The 18,133-nt window shown below is 35.4% G+C and overlaps 1 protein-coding gene and 1 long non-coding RNA gene across 4 annotated transcripts; both read left to right on the forward strand.

The window, feature by feature from the left end:
* Positions 1 to 167: 167 nt before the first annotated feature.
* On the forward strand, positions 168 to 1,965 carry LOC148978332 (uncharacterized). The gene is made up of 3 exons (XR_016169283.1): positions 168 to 329; positions 551 to 643; positions 1,401 to 1,965. It is a non-coding gene; the product is annotated as an uncharacterized LOC148978332 (long non-coding RNA).
* Positions 1,966 to 2,860: 895 nt separating this feature from the next.
* senp7 (SUMO specific peptidase 7) lies at positions 2,861 to 17,261 on the forward strand. Of its 3 annotated transcripts, none has more exons than XM_039655860.2 (21): positions 2,861 to 3,013; positions 3,413 to 3,524; positions 4,542 to 4,640; positions 5,530 to 5,633; positions 8,578 to 9,136; positions 9,565 to 9,853; positions 10,962 to 11,143; positions 11,262 to 11,339; positions 11,485 to 11,518; positions 11,727 to 11,921; positions 12,037 to 12,284; positions 12,543 to 12,673; positions 13,351 to 13,467; positions 14,228 to 14,347; positions 14,460 to 14,552; positions 14,809 to 14,954; positions 15,067 to 15,104; positions 15,236 to 15,279; positions 16,140 to 16,208; positions 16,330 to 16,480; positions 16,587 to 17,261. In XM_039655860.2, the coding sequence occupies exons 2-21, from the start codon at positions 3,414 to 3,416 to the stop codon at positions 16,764 to 16,766; spliced, it is 2,988 nt and encodes a 995-aa protein (XP_039511794.2). In that variant the 5' UTR covers positions 2,861 to 3,013; position 3,413; the 3' UTR covers positions 16,767 to 17,261. The 3 variants fall into 3 exon arrangements, with proteins under 3 accessions (XP_039511794.2, XP_088989329.1, XP_088989330.1); XM_089133203.1 differs by having other exon boundaries at positions 2,878 to 3,013; positions 3,369 to 3,524; XM_089133204.1 differs by lacking the exon at positions 3,413 to 3,524 and having other exon boundaries at positions 2,878 to 3,013.
* The last annotated feature ends 872 nt before the right edge of the window (positions 17,262 to 18,133 follow it).

Below are 18,133 nucleotides of genomic sequence, written 5' to 3' on the forward strand. Positions count from 1 at the left end.
GCTTTCCTGATTGGCTGTAATGGGTTATATCATCTAAGCGCATTTAACAGCGATTGGTGAACAACTCCTCGGAAGTGACGAGGGAGCCAATCAGTGAAGAGTGCGTTGTAACATTGATGATAAATGCAACAGTAACCATACGTAACATATTTTCATAACATCAGCTGGCGAATACTAGGCAGGGCACTCCCGGAAAACAACAGTATCATCCATAACCTGTAAAGACGACGTGTGATTCAAGGCAAACTGCTGGGTAGGAAACGGAATACAGTAGAAACTGTAGGCTCCGTTACATTCTATCTACACCATGGTATGACTTCTGATAAAAGGTAAGACTTATTAGTTCTTTACACGCATTTAACATTTATTTTCTGTTTACTGTAGAAAAGCCTATTAATGTTATTGAGTTGGTTTCGTGTACTGTACATACAATTGTATGTAGGCCTATGGTAATATGGAATTGTGCTTTATACAAGTCAGTACACAGTATAGCAGTGTAGTGATTTGTGTTGTGTGTTTGGTGTGATGACTTGCAACATTTCCTTTACAGCCACCGCCTATGTGGTGCGCAAGATCAGGGCGTCCCTTAAAGACGGAGAGCAAACAGAACAACCTGTGCTCACACCATGTAGCCTGGCTAAAGGTGAGTTTATATTGATCGATATTTTTATGTAAATTAAATTCAACAGGTACCGCCCCCCTTTTCAGTGGCGCTGGTTCCGAAAGTTTAAAAAACTTTATTTTTACTTTATATAAATGAACGATGAACCTAGCCAATGTTTTTGAAAATCGGACAAAAAGAGAAAAGTACAAGACTGTGTACTTAATGGTAGCGGCAGTGAGGGAAAGAACTACAATCCCATCAAACATTGCGAATAGCGAAATCAAATTAAAAACGATTACGTAGTTCACAGCTAAATGGGTGTGGGCGGGGCTAAATATCTATTTTGGAGCGGATTGTTTATTGTTGATTGATTGTTTTAGTTTTCTGTACAGCATCATCATGGGTAATGTAATTTTTCACCAGCAATTCCATTGTTAAACAATATTATTTGTTATTTTATTTTTATAATAAATAATACATTTATTACAATTATTGCTTTAGTAGTTAAGGTTTTAAATTATCATTCAAAATCTATGTCCTTATGAAGAAAATGAATGAAGTTCTTACTTCTGGAGCACATGTGTTGCACTCTACTTAGAAAGTATATAGAGTGAAAGTGTATCCAAAGAATGTATATTGGTGTATCTCAGTGTTTTATTACTCAATAGCCTTATCTGAAGGAGGCAAAGTACATCAGTGTGCAATAGTTTATCCACATTGCACAGATTATAAATTAATGCACAGAGGGTGTTTTCGAAAGTCACTAAAGTTGCTGGACTTGTTTGTGTGTTTTCAGGTAAAAAGAAGAGCAATGCGTCAGACAGCGCATTAATGGAAGCTCCAGGGTTTGAGGGTGCTGTTGGGTCATCTGCACCTACAGGGACAGCTTTACAGACATGTGGTTCCTGAGGTTAAAGGTCACGTAGAAGCAAATCTGGAAAAAAAAACTGCCTTACTGGACATCAGCATCTGTTGTGTTTTGCATGCTGGTATTCCAACAATGGCATCTAAGCCAGTCTTCAACAAAGACTTTACAGATATGGAAGGCAGATTGTGACAAAGATCTGATATCAGACCAGTTTTGCTCTGCGTGACCTTTATTCTCAGTTGCCGACACTGGCTCTGTTTCCTTGCTCTCTCTTTTTCTTTTCCCCTTCAGCTGTAGTTTATGAAGATCTGTTCATCAACCTCTGCCTCAGGGGCGGTTCAGACCTGATGTTTGCCTACAGCTTTTGTATTCATACTCACTAACAAACTGAATGAACATGTATTACTGTAGCTAAAATTAACTTTAAGGGTATTTTTAAGATCATTTCATGTTTGTTATAATAAAAACAACTAATAAAATTGTGAAACTCCAATTTCTATTTGTTTGTGTTCTTCCTAAACCACTCAACATTCTTCAAATATTTCATATATCTTGTCCACTCTATGAACCTCCATTCTTTGATTAGATAAACACACTTCTGTATTTAAATTATGACATCACAATGACATAATTCCTTAACAGGGTTAGACATGATCTCCGTAATCAAAGGATTTATTTTAAACAACATGAAAGTTGATAATATGTGTATTGTTATTTAGATGTATAATTGTAAGTGTTATTTAGATAAAAACTCATGGTCATGTTGAACAATGTTAACAGGGAAAGGATTTTGTGTCACAGAATGTAAACTATAAGTTTATAAGTATATATATATATATATAATTTTTTTTAAGTATAAAAATAAATATTAGCAAAAAACTAAAGCAAATAAGATTTGCATTACATTATACATATATTATATTATATTACAGTATAATCAGTTTGAGGACGGGTGTTTTCTGCTCCAGCATAACAATGTCTCTGTGTATAGACAAATGTTCTGACCCAGGTGTGATAATGCAAACTTCAACAAAGTCTAGACCTAAACCCAGTTTGAACACCTATAGGATGAATTGTATTGCTGACTAAGAGACTCCGTCATGGCCTGAATACACTGGTGATCTTATGTCTGAATGGGACCAAATCCCTACTGCCATGTTCCAACATAAAAGCTTTTGAACAGAGAGAACAGAGAAAGTGTTTAGAGAGAACCAGCTTCCTATAAGATCAATGTTTATATATACAAAGACATATTGTTTGAGTGTCAGAATACTATTGTTTGTTCATTCTCTGTCATTTCGTACAGTCTATGATTCAACCTTAGTAAAAACAGGAACTTATACAACATTTTGTCCATGACGCTAGATGGCGCACAATACCCTGTGGGGAGAAGAGAAGAAGAGAACCCGACTTCCTGTGAGTGGCGGAAGTTTTTAATCGAGGAATCTAATCCTAATATTCATGTGCTCGTTTCTGTTCTGCAACTGAATTATCTTCATTAGCCATGCTCTACAGCTTAAACTGACTACTGGACTTAAAAAGTAGGTGCAATATATAAACACTGAAACCAGATGAAGGTATAATAGGACTTTGTATTTAGCTACAGGCCGGTTAAGATCACTTTTAATGTGCATCATTGTAAATTACTGACTGTTTTACTGCACTGACAGATGTGAAGAGTTACGATGTGCAGATTTTTGACTCAGTATATTAGTTAAAGTCATCTTATGATAAAATAATCGGATTTAGCTCTACTGAGACGGGTTGCAGCGGTACATTTAATAAATATATGCATTTAGCAGACTCTTTTATCTAGAGCGACTTACAATTGAGGAACAATCTAAAAAGTAGTATATAAAGGTTCTTATCCTGTCCTGATTGTTCGTCTTCTCACAGCTTTATCTGTGATCTCAAAGAGGCCTTGAAACATCTTTTTGCAGAATGCCACACGAAAAACCCCGTAACAACCCTCTTTCTGATTCCTGTCATTTAACTCTGGACCGGAGGAGAGCTCTGACTCTCTCACCTGGGATCAAACGTGACAACTGTCAGGTATGTCCATGACTTAAACAACATTGAGGATTGAGGTGTTTACAGTGGTTCAGAGCTTTCACCTAATCATTAGGGAACGCTTTATTTTGCAGTGTCCTTTTTACATAAGTTACATGTACTTATTCTAGTAATAACAGTAAATTATGTGTAATTACATGTAACTAACCCTAATCTAATAGTAAGTACATTCTGTTAATTAACATTACTCATTACTTAATGTATTATTACATTTACTATGGCTGTTCCCTGCTGGTGGAATGATCTGCCTAACTCAACCAGAACTTCTGAGTCAGTAGCCACTTTCAAGAAACTGCTGTAGACGTATCTTTTTCAGCAGCACTTGATTCAGTAGTACTAACACTTTCTCTTCTCTTCTATTCTTAAAAAAAAAAAAAAAAAAAAAAACTGCACTAAAATTAAACTGAGAGGGGTTGTAGCACTTACGTATTGTTGTCCTACTGTTAGTTTTACTGCTTCTATTGTTCTCATTTGTAATTCGCTTTGGATAAAAGCGTCTGCTAAATGAATACATGTAAATTACACTGTAACATGACACCTTAAAACAAAGTTAGTGTATGCAAATATTGATTACTTATTTATTTTTATGAATCTCATTAATCTCTTGTCATTTATGTATTCTTTTAATTATCATTGTTATATTCCTTGTTGCATTACTATTCTTTTACATGTTATTGATTCTTTAATAATGTATATTCTGCTATATGCGCTGATATGTTTATTTCCAAATGGTGTCTCCTCTTCTGTATCTTCTCTTTTACATCTTTCATTGTGCAAATATCTTACTTCTTTTCTGTCCTTTTTTCTTTATACTCAGATCTTCAAAATCTTCTTCTGTTAGATACAGTACTTTAAATATTTCACTATAAACTATTTAATAAGAGAAATCTTTTTAACCTAATTGTTATTATAATTTTCATATATACTTATTTGTTGTCTTTATCATTTTATTATTTTACTCTGCATCAAAAGTTTAACCCATCTCTTCATGCATCTCAGACTGAAAGTCCCTTTAAGATCCCCAGGAGAGTTTCCACAGCCAAGGATGAGTGTGTAGATACGGAGATGTTTAAAGATCTGAAAAAGAGCCACACCAAGGTAAATGAGGTGGATAGGAAGTGATGCATTATACTGTATGTGTTTGTGTATTGGTTGACATTTCTTTTTCAAGTTCTAGTAAATAACTACATTTGGACCACTAAGACATTGTGGACATTTGTGGTGGAAATTCACCAGTAAAATAAAAGTCAGGCAACTCAATAGTAAAAATTAAAATGTATTTATCTGAAATCACGTAATACATTTCTCTTACTACTGAAACACATCTGAGAGACCTACAAAGTGAGCTCCGAGCAAAACAGAGTATTTATTCAGTAAGATCATACATAATAATGTATCATAGAACATAGACTTTCAAATAAAAAAAATTAGAAGATTATCATGAGGCCTCTTATTCTTCCTTTTATCATATATACAAGTACATTTTTCAGTTCTTGACATCCCATAATATTCATCGACATCCCGACATCCCATTATCTGACTTCCTAAACTCTCCTCGGTGTAACTGACCTTGACTGCAGAAAGAAAGTAGCATATAAATAGCAGCATTGACTGAATACATAGAAGCAAATAATATTTATCTTGCACATTTAGTCAAATAATTATAGTTAATTTGTGTGTTATTGCTTTTATAAATCAGAAACTACAGCAATATGATAAAACACACAAGTGTTTAATGAATTATGCATGGTCACCAAGTTATATAGTTTGTTAGCATAACTAATAAATGTTGCCTTAATTCGAGTTAAGGCACATCTATTAGTTGCCTAACTCGAATTATTTTGGCAAAATAAATAATATAGAATGTGTGTATCTGTTTTTATATGTTTTCCTGACCCAGTAAACCTCCTCTGTCAACAATTCAACCTGATATCTCCTAATGTTTGGCAGTTTCTGATTGGCTTTGTTTTTTTTTTTTTTTTGTTAGATCCACTGGACACAGCTGGCCTCAAATGGTACATCCCCCCAGTCAGATCCCAAATCACAAAAAAACAGCATTAAAGAACATACAGTATGGCAGGAAATCCAAAGGTAACATGCTTTCCACATTAACCTTCAGAACCTGAAGGCAAAGCCCGTTTTACGTCACTCAATGTAAACGTTTAGTTATGTTGTATCTATTTTTTACATTGCATTTATGCATTATCTGAATTGTCGTTTTGAACCACACAAATGACAAAAGAATGAGATGATGAGTGTCAATTTCATGTGTGATATTTTGTTTGAAAGACTCAACATTGCATGTATTTTGACAAGAAGTCAAAATTTTTAAACAGAAAACATATTTTTTTAAAGGGGTCATATAATGGTACATGCCCTTTTTCAAGTTTATTGGACTGAAATGTGTGTTGTTGATTGACAGCAGCGTTTCAACACAGACCCACCCTGAGCGCTGTCATCATAGTACGCTATTTTTTATACACTGGAGCAAAATGGCGTCTACGCGATTCTTGGGTGTAATAACGAACACACTGAGTTTTAAATATTCCCCACGAGTAATGTCAATGCTTTCATGTTTACTTTGCGCGAACCATTTCTCACCAGACTGTTTTATAAATGAGGGTCAGTATAAAGCTGGTTTTGCTAAGAAGCTGCTCCTGAAAAAAGAATCGGTACCAACTATTCATGTCCCTGCTGCACCTCCAAGAATTGAGTGTAAAATTGCATTAATCTTTACATTTATCTTTGCAAATTGCCAAAAAAAAAGTTATTCATGACCATTAAAGGGTTAGTTCACCCAAAAATGGCCCATAAGGCCTCCGTTTATCTTGGGAACACACTTTAAGATATTTTAGATTTAGTCTGCAAGTTTTCTGTCCCTCCATTGAAAATGTATGTACGGTATACTGGCCTTGTCCAGAAAGGAAATAAAGACATCAATAAAGTAGTCCATGTGACATCAGTGGGTTAGTTGGAATGTTTTCAAGCATCGAAAATACATTTTGGTCCAAAAATAACAAAAACTACGACTTTATTCAGCATTGTATTCTCTTCCGGTTCTATTGTCAATCCGCGTTCACGAGTCCGCAGTAACGCTGATGACGTAGGCGCTGTTGACGTGTATCTGGTGCATCCGTGTATTCGGGTTCAAATAAATATGGCTGGGCAAAAAGTCGAAATCCTTAGACATGTTTGCGAACATTGTTTTGTTTACAGCGTGCGTCTCCCTCAAACTGTAAACGAAGCTCGGACGCACTGATAACACATCAGCAGCTTCTTACGTCACCAGCGTCACTGAACGATGCTAAAGAACGATGCTAAACAAAGCAAAGGGCGCCAATGTGAGTGTGCACACCAACGCGAAAAAAGCCACGCGTAAAAGCGTAATTTTTTGAAAAAACGCCTCGGGTACGTTTTTTGGTTTGATGCGCCACGTCAAAACTATTCGACCAATGAGATTGGTGCTTTTGCTCATGTGTCTGATGCTTCTGAAGTTACAGTAAAACACAACTCGGGGGCGCTCAAACACAAAACAGTCAAGCACAAAACGGTCAACATGCGTTACGGCGAAGAAGATATACGCCACCGTCTACACTGCCAGAAGATGCAAGGCAAGATACTAATGGGCAAGATGAATGTTGAGCTGCTGGTCTCGGCGCATAAAGAGCTATATGATAATATTTATATTAGTATTTCTGTAATAATAATTCTGTTTTACATTAAGCATCATCTAATGTCAGGGAAGGAATTTGCATATACATTCGGCTCATCGTCAGCGAAAATCGCTTGGGTGTGACTGTGAACACTAAAAACTCGTTGCAAAACGCTGGTGAATAACACGTGCTGATATTCGTCTCGGTGTGTACGGGTCTTTAAACTGTGTTTCGAAGACGGAACTGATACGATTCCACAGATGTGTCCTCAGAAACTCCCGCTGCCAATCATTCTCCAAAATATACCCTCAACTGTTGTCAAGGCAACACTCCACGTGCGTTGTGTCGAAGCGCCCGCAGAACAGAGGGGCGGAGTGAGCGAAACTCATTATCATTTAAAGGCATATGCACTGAAACGGCGTGCTGAAAATAGAGCTGTTTTTGATCAGGTAAATTTCGTGTTTTCTTAAAATACTAATGAGAATTTTTAATAAAAGTATATTAAAAAGATTTAATTTAGACCCTAAAGATTCATATTAACTTGTACAAAAATTGCATAATATGACCCCTTTAACATCGTTGATTACCCAACATCTGTTTCCTGGCAGAGGAAGTGATGCATTGAGTGCATTTTGCATACTTCAACATATTGTTTGAATCCAGTTTTTGTTGGGGGGTTACAGTAAGACTGTACTGCTAGAACTGAAGTGGTTTCTCGTATCTGGCATTAACACATTCCTATGACATTACATTTGTATTATTTTCCCTGATGTCCTCTTATAATTTTAATTAAGTATTTTTTAGTAATTTTCCACCCTCTCTCTGATCCTTAAAATAGGCTTGCTGGATAGTTTTGAAAAATACAAAAAGTACTAAATTGCTGTTGTGTTGTTGAGCACATATTTGTTGGCCATTTTTGATGCTTAGTTTCATTAAACCATCTGGGGAGGGAGAAATGTTAGAATATAGTTCATCAGACTCTTGTTTCAAATGAGCAGAGGGAAATCCTGTTTCGCATGATATGGTGCACATCTACATTCTCATTATCTACACTCCCCTACTGACGTCTTTTTCTTATCTTTTGTACACCATCTGTGCATGTTGACCCATTTCATTCCATGTGCACACTGCTTAATAAGTTAAAATAGCTAATAGCTAATGTTTTAGCTAATGTTAAACTGTCTGCCTTGTAGTTAAGGAGCTACAGTGTTTTTATGCTGTATTTTGTTGAGTTATAATTTACAATTTTTTGTGATGTTTATTTGTTAGCCATTTGTTTTATTATTTGTTATTTACTTCTATATGTATATATTTGTGTGTGTGTGTTTGAGCAATATCAATTTGATTGTTGATTGTTTATTTTTTTTATTCATTTCCCACAGGCGTCAGGTTAAAGTTGTCTTAGAAGATGTTCTTCAGACAGAGCTTGGACAGAGACTAAAATGTAGTGGGCAGATTTGCAAAAAGACAGACCAATCAGAGAGCAAAAGACAAAGTGATCACACTTCAACAGCCACGTTGAAAGAAAAGAGGAGATCCAGTTTAACAAAAAATGGAGGAACGGACACTACTAAACCAAATGCCACTTCACCATCTCATAATCCGACTGAGTCATCCACTGAAAATGAATCATGTATAAACAAGGAAATCAAAAACCAGCAGTCTGAACAACTGAACTCATCACTGAAACTCCTGGATTCATCTCAAGTATCAAGTAAACCTTGTTCACCCACAGAAACAAACTCGCCACAGGCTGTTGAGATTAGTGAACTGTTTGCTAAACAGAACAAACCATTTACTTCTAAAGAGAATGAAACATCACTTCTTGATGGATCTCCACAGCATGAGGAAGGGCTTTCCTCTGGATTTGAAATTGAATGCAGTTCCTCTTCACCATTAGAAGTCCAGGGTAGCCTGAGAGAAGAAATATCAGATAGTGAGGTAACACCTGTGCACCTCGGCAAAAGATGTTGGAACATTTAACCTGCACTGCCATTCAAAAGTTGTTTTTTTTACAGAAAGAAATTAATACTTTGAGCAAGGATACAATAAATTGATGAAAAGTGACTGTAAAGACATTTATAATATTACAAGAGGTTTCTATTCATCAAAGAATCCTGGAAAAAATTAATTATGGTGGTTTCCATATAAATAACAAATTATGTTTTAAAAAATAAATTAATTGCATTATCTCATAATTATACACCAAAAGTGAACAGAAATCATTATATATATATATATATATATATATATATATATATATATATATATATATATTCTTATGTAACTCTGTTTAGGATTCACTTAGAAACTTTATCATTTCAAAACTTACAACTTCATCCTTTTTGATTCTGCCTTCGATTTTACAGCATCAACCCAATAAGCAAGAAATGAGAGAAACACAAGAGCCCCCAATGGATTCTGCAAGAGATGAGGAAAATCTCTTGCACAAGAATGGAGAGGTGGGGCAGGAAGTGGAAGGGATGAGAGGAAGTGTGTTACGCCTCTCGGTCGGGGCTGAGGGGCAAATCCCAGTCAAGAGATGTCGTATGGATAGCTTCTCAGGTGAACAGGGTCCCAACTCAGACCCCGCCTCTGGGAGGACAGAGGGGCGGAGCATGATCATAGAATCCTGTAAGCCCGACCCATCTGAACCTAGTAAGTGATTTAGTGCTCAATATTTAGCAATCGTTTTCATTAACATACCGATTAGAGATATAATTATGTATCGTTATATCTATATAGTGCGATATGCAAATGTGACGGTATAAATCGGTGATCATGATATAGTTTTATCCAAAACTCAGCTTACTTTATTTGTAAGGTAGGCCAAAAATGTAAATTCTGTCATGTCGTTTCAAACCTATAAGATTTTTGTTTATCTTCCAAACACAAATTAAGATATTTAAGAAACCTGAGATTCCTGTTTTTTTCGTTTAAAGTCCGTTCCTCTAAAACTTAAAAGATCCAAAAAGGCATCATAAAAATAATCAAATCGAGCTGTCTAATCCAAATCCATGTCTTACCCAGGACCAAGTTCAAGTGTATTCAAGTCCACTACCTCAAGTACATACAAAATTTAGCATTGTAAGCAACAGTTGATTTTTATTTTATTTTTTTTTTTTTGTAAATTTTTACCATATGTCGTAGAAGTAATAATAATAAATAAATAAATAAATAAACTCTTTTATTTTGGCTCAAAATATTGTTCAGTATGGTGATTTGTATTGAATTGTGACATAAGTGTATTGTCACTCACAACCCTAATTACAGTACATAGTAATAAATATAAAAAAGAAGTTTAGCTGTTTAGATGTTGTTATAAAACATTTTAAAGCAAATAACTTGTCATGCATTATGATTTATTCTACCATTCAAAAGTTTATGTCAGTATGATTTTATTTCTTTTAAAGACATTTTAACAGTTAATTAGTTAATTAGATCAAAAGTAGCAGTAAAAAACTGTAATGATATTGTAATGATATTTCACAATGTTACTGTTTTCACAGTATTTTTGATCAAATTAATAAATGCTCCCTTGCGAAGAGCATAGGAGACTTTTGAAACAATTTTGAAAATCAAATCAACGCCAAACTTTTGTCCAGTAGTGTATGTAATTGATAAATGACATGAACAATAACAATATTTTTGTTAATAGTGACAATAACAAATATTTTCTTTTCTAAAGTTGTCCACCTCATGTTTTACTTCTAAACTTTGTATGTTTATTATTTAAAAACAATAATTCTATCATTACCTCGCTTAGTTGTTCTCTCCAGTGAAGAGGATGAGGAGGAAGAGAAAAGGGAGGAGGAGGAAGCCTCTGCTTTAAACACCCAGCCACCAGAGTGTGCAGAATTCATGAATGAAGCAGATGAATCAGCAAGAGTTTATGAGCAGAAAAAAACACCTGAGTGTGACGCACAAACCACAGATATGAATGCCCAGGTTTGTATGATAATCTAAAAACTGGACTAAATGTATAGCAAACCATCTAGCTCAACATAAGGGGTGTTTTGCAACTGGTCACTGGTACTTATGCGTGTTTGTATGTTTTCATTGTCAGTGTGGTGCTGTGATAGAGCTACAACTGTCTTCCCTTCACATGGGTGGAGTTAATGTCACATCCAGTGAGAGTATGAAGGTGAGAACGATACGTTGGAGTCATCAAATATGTCTGAATCATTTTGATGAAAGTTATAAAGATGTGTTTTATATGTATAACAAGTGTACGAATAAGGTTTTTGAATCTGTGTCTATCTTAAAGTATCACTGATACTGTTTTTCAGATTACTACAGACAAGATCACCATTTCGTTGAAAGGTAAACTTGTTTTAAACAAAAATTATTAGAAATAGTGTAAATGGCTTATTTTTAAGCATTTACTGTTTTCTATTGTAGACTTTAGGTTTTCATAGTTTTTTTTTTATTATAATATATATGAGATATAGATCAAGGTGAGATATATGCAAAATATACCTTATAGATTTTTGTAAACATCTGTCCGTTTTTTTTTTTCTTGTTTACTCAGATTCTTCAGTGAAAATTTCTATATCAACTGCTAGTGTGTGCAAATACAGTGTGTGGGAGGGGCCTACATTGAAGGGGTGTGGCCTGGTTAAGGATGATGAGGTCCCACCCTCTTTGCTCCTCTTTTGGCTGTCTGATGCTCAGGCCCACCAACTACACAATGACCTGTCTGTCATCGAGTCATGCACACGTCCAGGTGAGATTACCGATTTTTTTATTGATTACTGTATTATTATTATTTTTTAAGTCATAATGACAGTACCTTCTTTTATCCTCTCTCCTTTTACATATGTTTTCCTGTGTGTGTACAGCTGAAGGCAGTACATGTCTGTTGCTGTGTTTGGTTGAACCTGTTACTGGTATTGTCAGTGCGCTCTTGGCCTCTTTAATGGACATGGTGGTTTTGAAGTGGAACTGCTCGGAACTCTTGACCCCCCTCTCACAGCCGGACAGCCTGAAACTGCTGCAGAGCTCCCAGGAGACACTCCTGCTCCAGCTGCTGACGCCCAAAACTGATGCGCAAACCAGCACTGCAGATGCAGCTGTATCTGCTGTGAAGGTTCAGACAAAATACTGCATCTATGTATCTATATTGCATGTTTGCTTTTTTTTTTTCTTTTTGTTTGCAAGTACTTCTCTGAAGTTCACTTTTAATGTTAGTAGTTTTGTTACCATCGTGGTTTTTGGATGATCTGTTTTCCAGCTTTGCGTGATGTGGGGAAGCTTAGAAAGAATTATTGATTATAGGAGGCTATACAAAATGTTTTCCATTTTATATTGCCATTTTAATGGATTGAATGTGTGTCTCCTGTGTCAGGATTCTGATGTTCAGTTGAAGCCAGTCTACACTCTGTGCCATAGAAAAGCTCAGGGTTCATACAGTGTTTCCTTGGCACCTACAATTGGGGCAGAATGGACACCATACCGACACTCTGTCCCGGCACGCAGGTGAAAACTTGTTGAAACAATATTTAAGGGGGATTTACTCTCTCATTCAAAAGAGTCTGTATGTTTTTATTATTATAATGTGCTTACCAAGGCTGAGTTTATTTGACCAAAATACAGTTAAAAGAGTGAAATAATGAAATAATATTATGATTTAAAATAATAATTCTATTTGAATATATTTTAAAATGTAACTTCTGTGATGGCAAAGCTGAATTGTCGAGTTGGTCCTCAGAACATTTCAGATTTTCAGATTTCAGAACATGAAATCCTCAACCTACCCATCTCTGCCCCCTGATCCCTAACCCCACCCCTAATCCTACCCACCTCCTCCCCTTAGATCTGTATCCAACTCCGCCCCTGGATCTCATGTACTGCAATGAGGTGCTACTGGAATTTTCAGCAGCCATTACTTCAATCTTCTGTGTCATATTCTAATATACTGATTTAGTGTCAACAGCTGTCCTGTTAATATTTTTGTTAATACCAGTACTAAGATCATTTTTTTCAACATTCTTTGACGAATAGAAAGTTCAGAAGAACAGCATTTATTTGAAACATTAAAAAAAAGTCTTTAGAACGGTTGCATACTCTGCTTTGAATAAGATTATAACCCTATATGTATGCATATTCTCTGTACCTCAGTCTTACTTTACCTGTATTCCTCCCTGTTACTTTAGATTGATTCTGTTCCCTCCTCCGCCCTCGAAAAGAGCCATCACCGTGACAACAGAGGACCTGGAATGTTTAGACAGCGGCGAGTTTCTTAATGATGTCATCATCGACTTCTACCTCAAGTAAGACTAAGACACAATATTTCAGTGAGAGGAGTTGAATTAGATCCAATCCTTCAGTTATTCTGCGTGGAAAGGGGTTAAGAACTGGGAGTTTTGACTATATAAGCATAACATTCCACACACGCAAACCAATCCACAAATGCATGCAAGAGATCCACACACACAGCGATCCACAAATGCATGTGAGAGATCCACACACACACAGCAATCATGCATTATTGTCCTTTTAGTCGCATTTTTTTTTGCTCACAATCCACAAATGCTTTATCTGTACCTGTAAGTTCATGCACAGCAAATCACGTGACTTTGAGACTGTTGGTCCGTGGCCTTGATTCACTAATGCACACAAGCCTCTCTGTCCATATTACCTGAAGGATGCGATATGGTGTCTTCCTCCAGAGGGTGCTAACCGGCCTTTGAGCTGAATCTTTTTAAAGGGCTGGATTCATTTCGTTTTCTGACTTTCGAGACAACTGAAGTCTAACTTTAACTAAATATCATATACATAAATGTAAATATAGACTAAAAACTAATCAGAATATATAGCCTATTAAGAAAACCATTCGCACAACAGGACAGCTTTAAATTATTAATCTGATTCACCACAAAAGGAGCAACAGAGGCAAATCTCAAACTTTTTCACAAATCTGAATTCAACATAACCCTGAATAAGTCTTATTTATGCTACCAGGAGTGTCAACCAATACTTTATGGAATATTGGCTTCAACATGCAAACTGATGTTGTATTTTGTTTTTCAGGTATCTTATGGTGCAAAAGGCCCCACGGGCATCTGTACAAAGATCACATGTTTTCAGCAGTTTTTTCTATAAGCAGCTCACACGCAGAGACAATGCTAATGAGGACAGTACAGGCACACCGTGAGTATTTGTCACAGAGCACATATATATAGTCCTCTTGCTTATTGTTACAAAAACATTTTGTTACACAACAATAGATTAATATATTTTTATGATGGATATTTGCCATCAGAGCTCAGGTCAGAAGGCATCAGCGTGTGAGGACATGGACCCGTCATGTAGACATCTTTGACAAAGACTTCCTGTTTGTGCCTGTAAATCAAGAGTGAGTATAAGCTATACAAAAACAATGTTTTGATACTTAAGCCATATTTAATTTTGTGGGCCAGTGTTTTTATTATTTTTTGTACCTTAAATCAGTTTCTGTTCATTATTTTGCGTTCACATGGACATATATTATGGACTTTTTTCACTCACTGGATTGTTTGCGTATGATGCAACTTGTGGGATTTAATGTGTCTGCCTTGAATGTACCTGCGCAAATCCTATTGTTTTCATATCAAGTCTGGTGTTTGTTTTAGAGCTCACTGGTACCTCGTGGTGATTTGTTTCCCCGGCTTAGAAGAGCCGCAGTATGTGAAGAGGGATGGAAGTGAAGGTTTGGGTGAGTCTGAGGGTGAGATACATGGAGAGAATAGATCCAACAGTGATGAGGACAAAAATACAGGTAAAAATTGGACTTGAATGCTTTTTTAATGCTAATTTACTACTAAGCTACTCATGCTTACGAGTTTAAGAATTATTTAATGATTCGAGACAAACTTTTGTTCTTTATCTAGATGACAGTCGTATAAAGTCAAGCACATCTCATCCTCTTGTAAGTCAAAATAAATGTTAATAACTGTCAGAAATCTGCTTTGGATTAAATTTGATTTGGTATAATGGAATATGGATAGATAATGTGCTCATACACAGCAATAGCAGAATTTTGTGCTTCTCTTTCTGTAGAACTGTACGGAAAATACCTGCAAAAGACACACTGTGTGTAAAAGGTATGTGTGTGTTTTTAAAGGGGGCATGAGTTTCTTTTTTTCTTTTTTTTAAATGTTTCCTGAGGTGCACTTACAATGTTAGTATGATTTTTACATTTAAAAAAAAAAATCATAATTTAGAAATAAAAGGCCATTTTAGCCCTGATTTTAGTATCTGCTCAATTTCTGCACTCTCACAAATGATTTCATCATAACCAACACTTCAAACATGATGTAAATAAGCGTGTAGACAGCATCATTTATTATAAAGGGAGTCACTGCACTGAGACATTCTCATAGTTGAAAATAAATAACCACTTTCCTTGCATCCTTTGGAAGGTGATGACATTAGTTTAGTCCAGTGATCCAGTATCTCTCTTCTCCTCATCTCATTATTATGCCAGTGAGCGGGGGCAAAGATACGATTATGTAGAAGCAGGCATTGATTTGATTCTGCAGAGGCGGTCTTTCATCGCACTGTTATATTATAATATGCCAAAATCCAAAATGAGTTGTTTTCTGAGGTGAGATTCTACAGTATATAAAGCAGTTTTGAGTTCTGAAATGTAATGTACAGGATGTTTTTACGCTAATTAAAGATATTAGCTGTTATTTTCAGACAACTAATACTAATATAGTGTTAGTTGACATGTAGTGGCAAAGTTACTTATATAGGTAACACTTCATTTCCATGGTCCACTTTAAACATTCTAGTCTGCTAACTATAATTTCTATTAGGCAGCCTTTCAGAAAATACATTTCGCTGCTTATGTGTTAAATTTTATATTAACAAATTAGTTGAAATGTTTCATTTAAGGGCTTTGCCATTTAATGGGCAGAACATTTTTGATGTTGAGAATTATTTTACTCTATATTTTCAGACCATGTATTCTCATAATGGATTCCCTGAAGTTGTCGGTTCATGAACGTATCTTCAAACTCTTGCGCGAGTGAGTTTGCACTCTGACAGCAGTCCAACTATCTCACATTTATGTTGTGTTATTATCATAATTGTTATGAATATATCTATTTTACATGAAGTGATTAATTTTAAGTCATTGTTTTTTTTAGATACCTTCAGGTGGAGTGGGTGACAAAGAGAGGTGGTTTTCGTGACTTTAGTGTTGACCACATGGTAGGTTCCCACTGTAAGGTCCCCCTACAGGACAACAGCAGTGACTGTGGCCTTTACCTGCTACAATATGCTGAAAGCTTTTTACAGGTAGACTTGCACTCGTTCTTTATTCTGGATTTTCAAATCCAAAAATGTGTGTAAGAATCTATTTTGACCTCAAAGGCAACTGCAATGCTGTTTGTGTATCTTTCAGGACCCTGTGTTACACTTTGACTTGCCATTGAGATTGGATGGCTGGTTTCACCGCCAACAGGTGCGAGGGAAACGGGAGGAGATTCGAGACCTCATCCTAAACTTATACAAATCTCAGAAAGGCTCTTTGGGAAATGAAGCTCTAGAAGATAGAACAGATTATGGAAATGTCATTCAGTGATGTTAAGCTTTTAGGTTCACATGATTATTTTACCCTAGATGTATATGTATATAAGGGCTGTGCAAAGATTAATTGCGATTAATCGCATCCAAAATAAAAGTGTTTGTGCTGTGTATAATTATTTTTTATATATTAATACACACACATGCATGTATATATTTAAGAAAATGTGTTGTATATAAAATATTTATATATAATATAGATTATGTATTATATATATATATATATATATATATATATATATATATATATGCAGTATTTACATGCAAATAATTCTTAAATATATACATGCATGCATATGTATTTTATATACAAAACAATTATACACAGCACATTCATATTATGTAAATTTTGGATGTGATTAATCGCAATTAATCATGCACAGCCCTAATATATATTTTAGCTGATTTTTAAACTTTTGTATTATTTTATGCTTTTGTATACATTATTGTAAACACTTTAGAAAGAAATAAATGTTGATAAAATTGAATTAAATGGTTTCTCCTTTTTAATCTCAGATTTGGCTTTGAAGTATAGCACAAGTAGCACTTTCTATAAAGGGGTTATACTGCATGAAATCAATATTCCTTATCTTTTACGCAACAAATAAGAACCTTTTAAACAAGGATGTTTGTTCTCTTTACATGTGATTGTGGTCTCCCTCAAAAGTGGCTTTGGTTTTGATGAATGAATGTAGGAGAAGCCAGCCATTAGCACATGATTGGTTAAACAGTCGGGTGTGGCTTGAGTCAATTTTCTGATTGGCCAACTCATTTAGTTGTGCTCAAGTGGATTGTCAAAAGGGAGTGTGCGTGCAGGGATCTATGGTTTAATGCTAATCAGACAGAGATTAGACCGATTTATAGACCACCCACCTTCTTCCAATAATCCAGCGTTGCAACCTGTGTACAATGTTTGTCTTTGTTTACTTAAAAGACAAACAATCCAGTATAAAGTCAGTAAACCTATTTTTTTTTTATCTTTGTGTGTGTAACAAGGTCTTTAATACAGTAAGCATTTACTTACAAACCTTGACCCCTTTAAATCAGGCCACAAGAAGGCTATTTTTGAAATTGCATGCTACCATACTGTTACACTCTAAAAAAATGCTGGGTTGTTTCAACCCAAATTTGGGTCAAATATGGACAGACCCAAATGTTGGGTTAAAAATGTAATTAAAAAAAATTACAGTTGAAAGTGAAAGTTGAAGTTGGGTTAAAATTGTAAATAACATTTTTAACCCAACATTTGGGTTTGTTCATATTTGACCCAAATTTGGGTGAAACAACCCAGCATTTTTTAGTGTACTATATTTGCTGAAGGCACACTGGGCTGTGATGTGTGATGAATGATTTGGAATATATCAA

Source organism: Pimephales promelas, chromosome 7 (genome assembly GCF_988280905.1).
Source record: "Pimephales promelas chromosome 7, fPimPro1.hap1.1, whole genome shotgun sequence".
Taxonomy (NCBI): domain Eukaryota; kingdom Metazoa; phylum Chordata; class Actinopteri; order Cypriniformes; family Leuciscidae; genus Pimephales; species Pimephales promelas.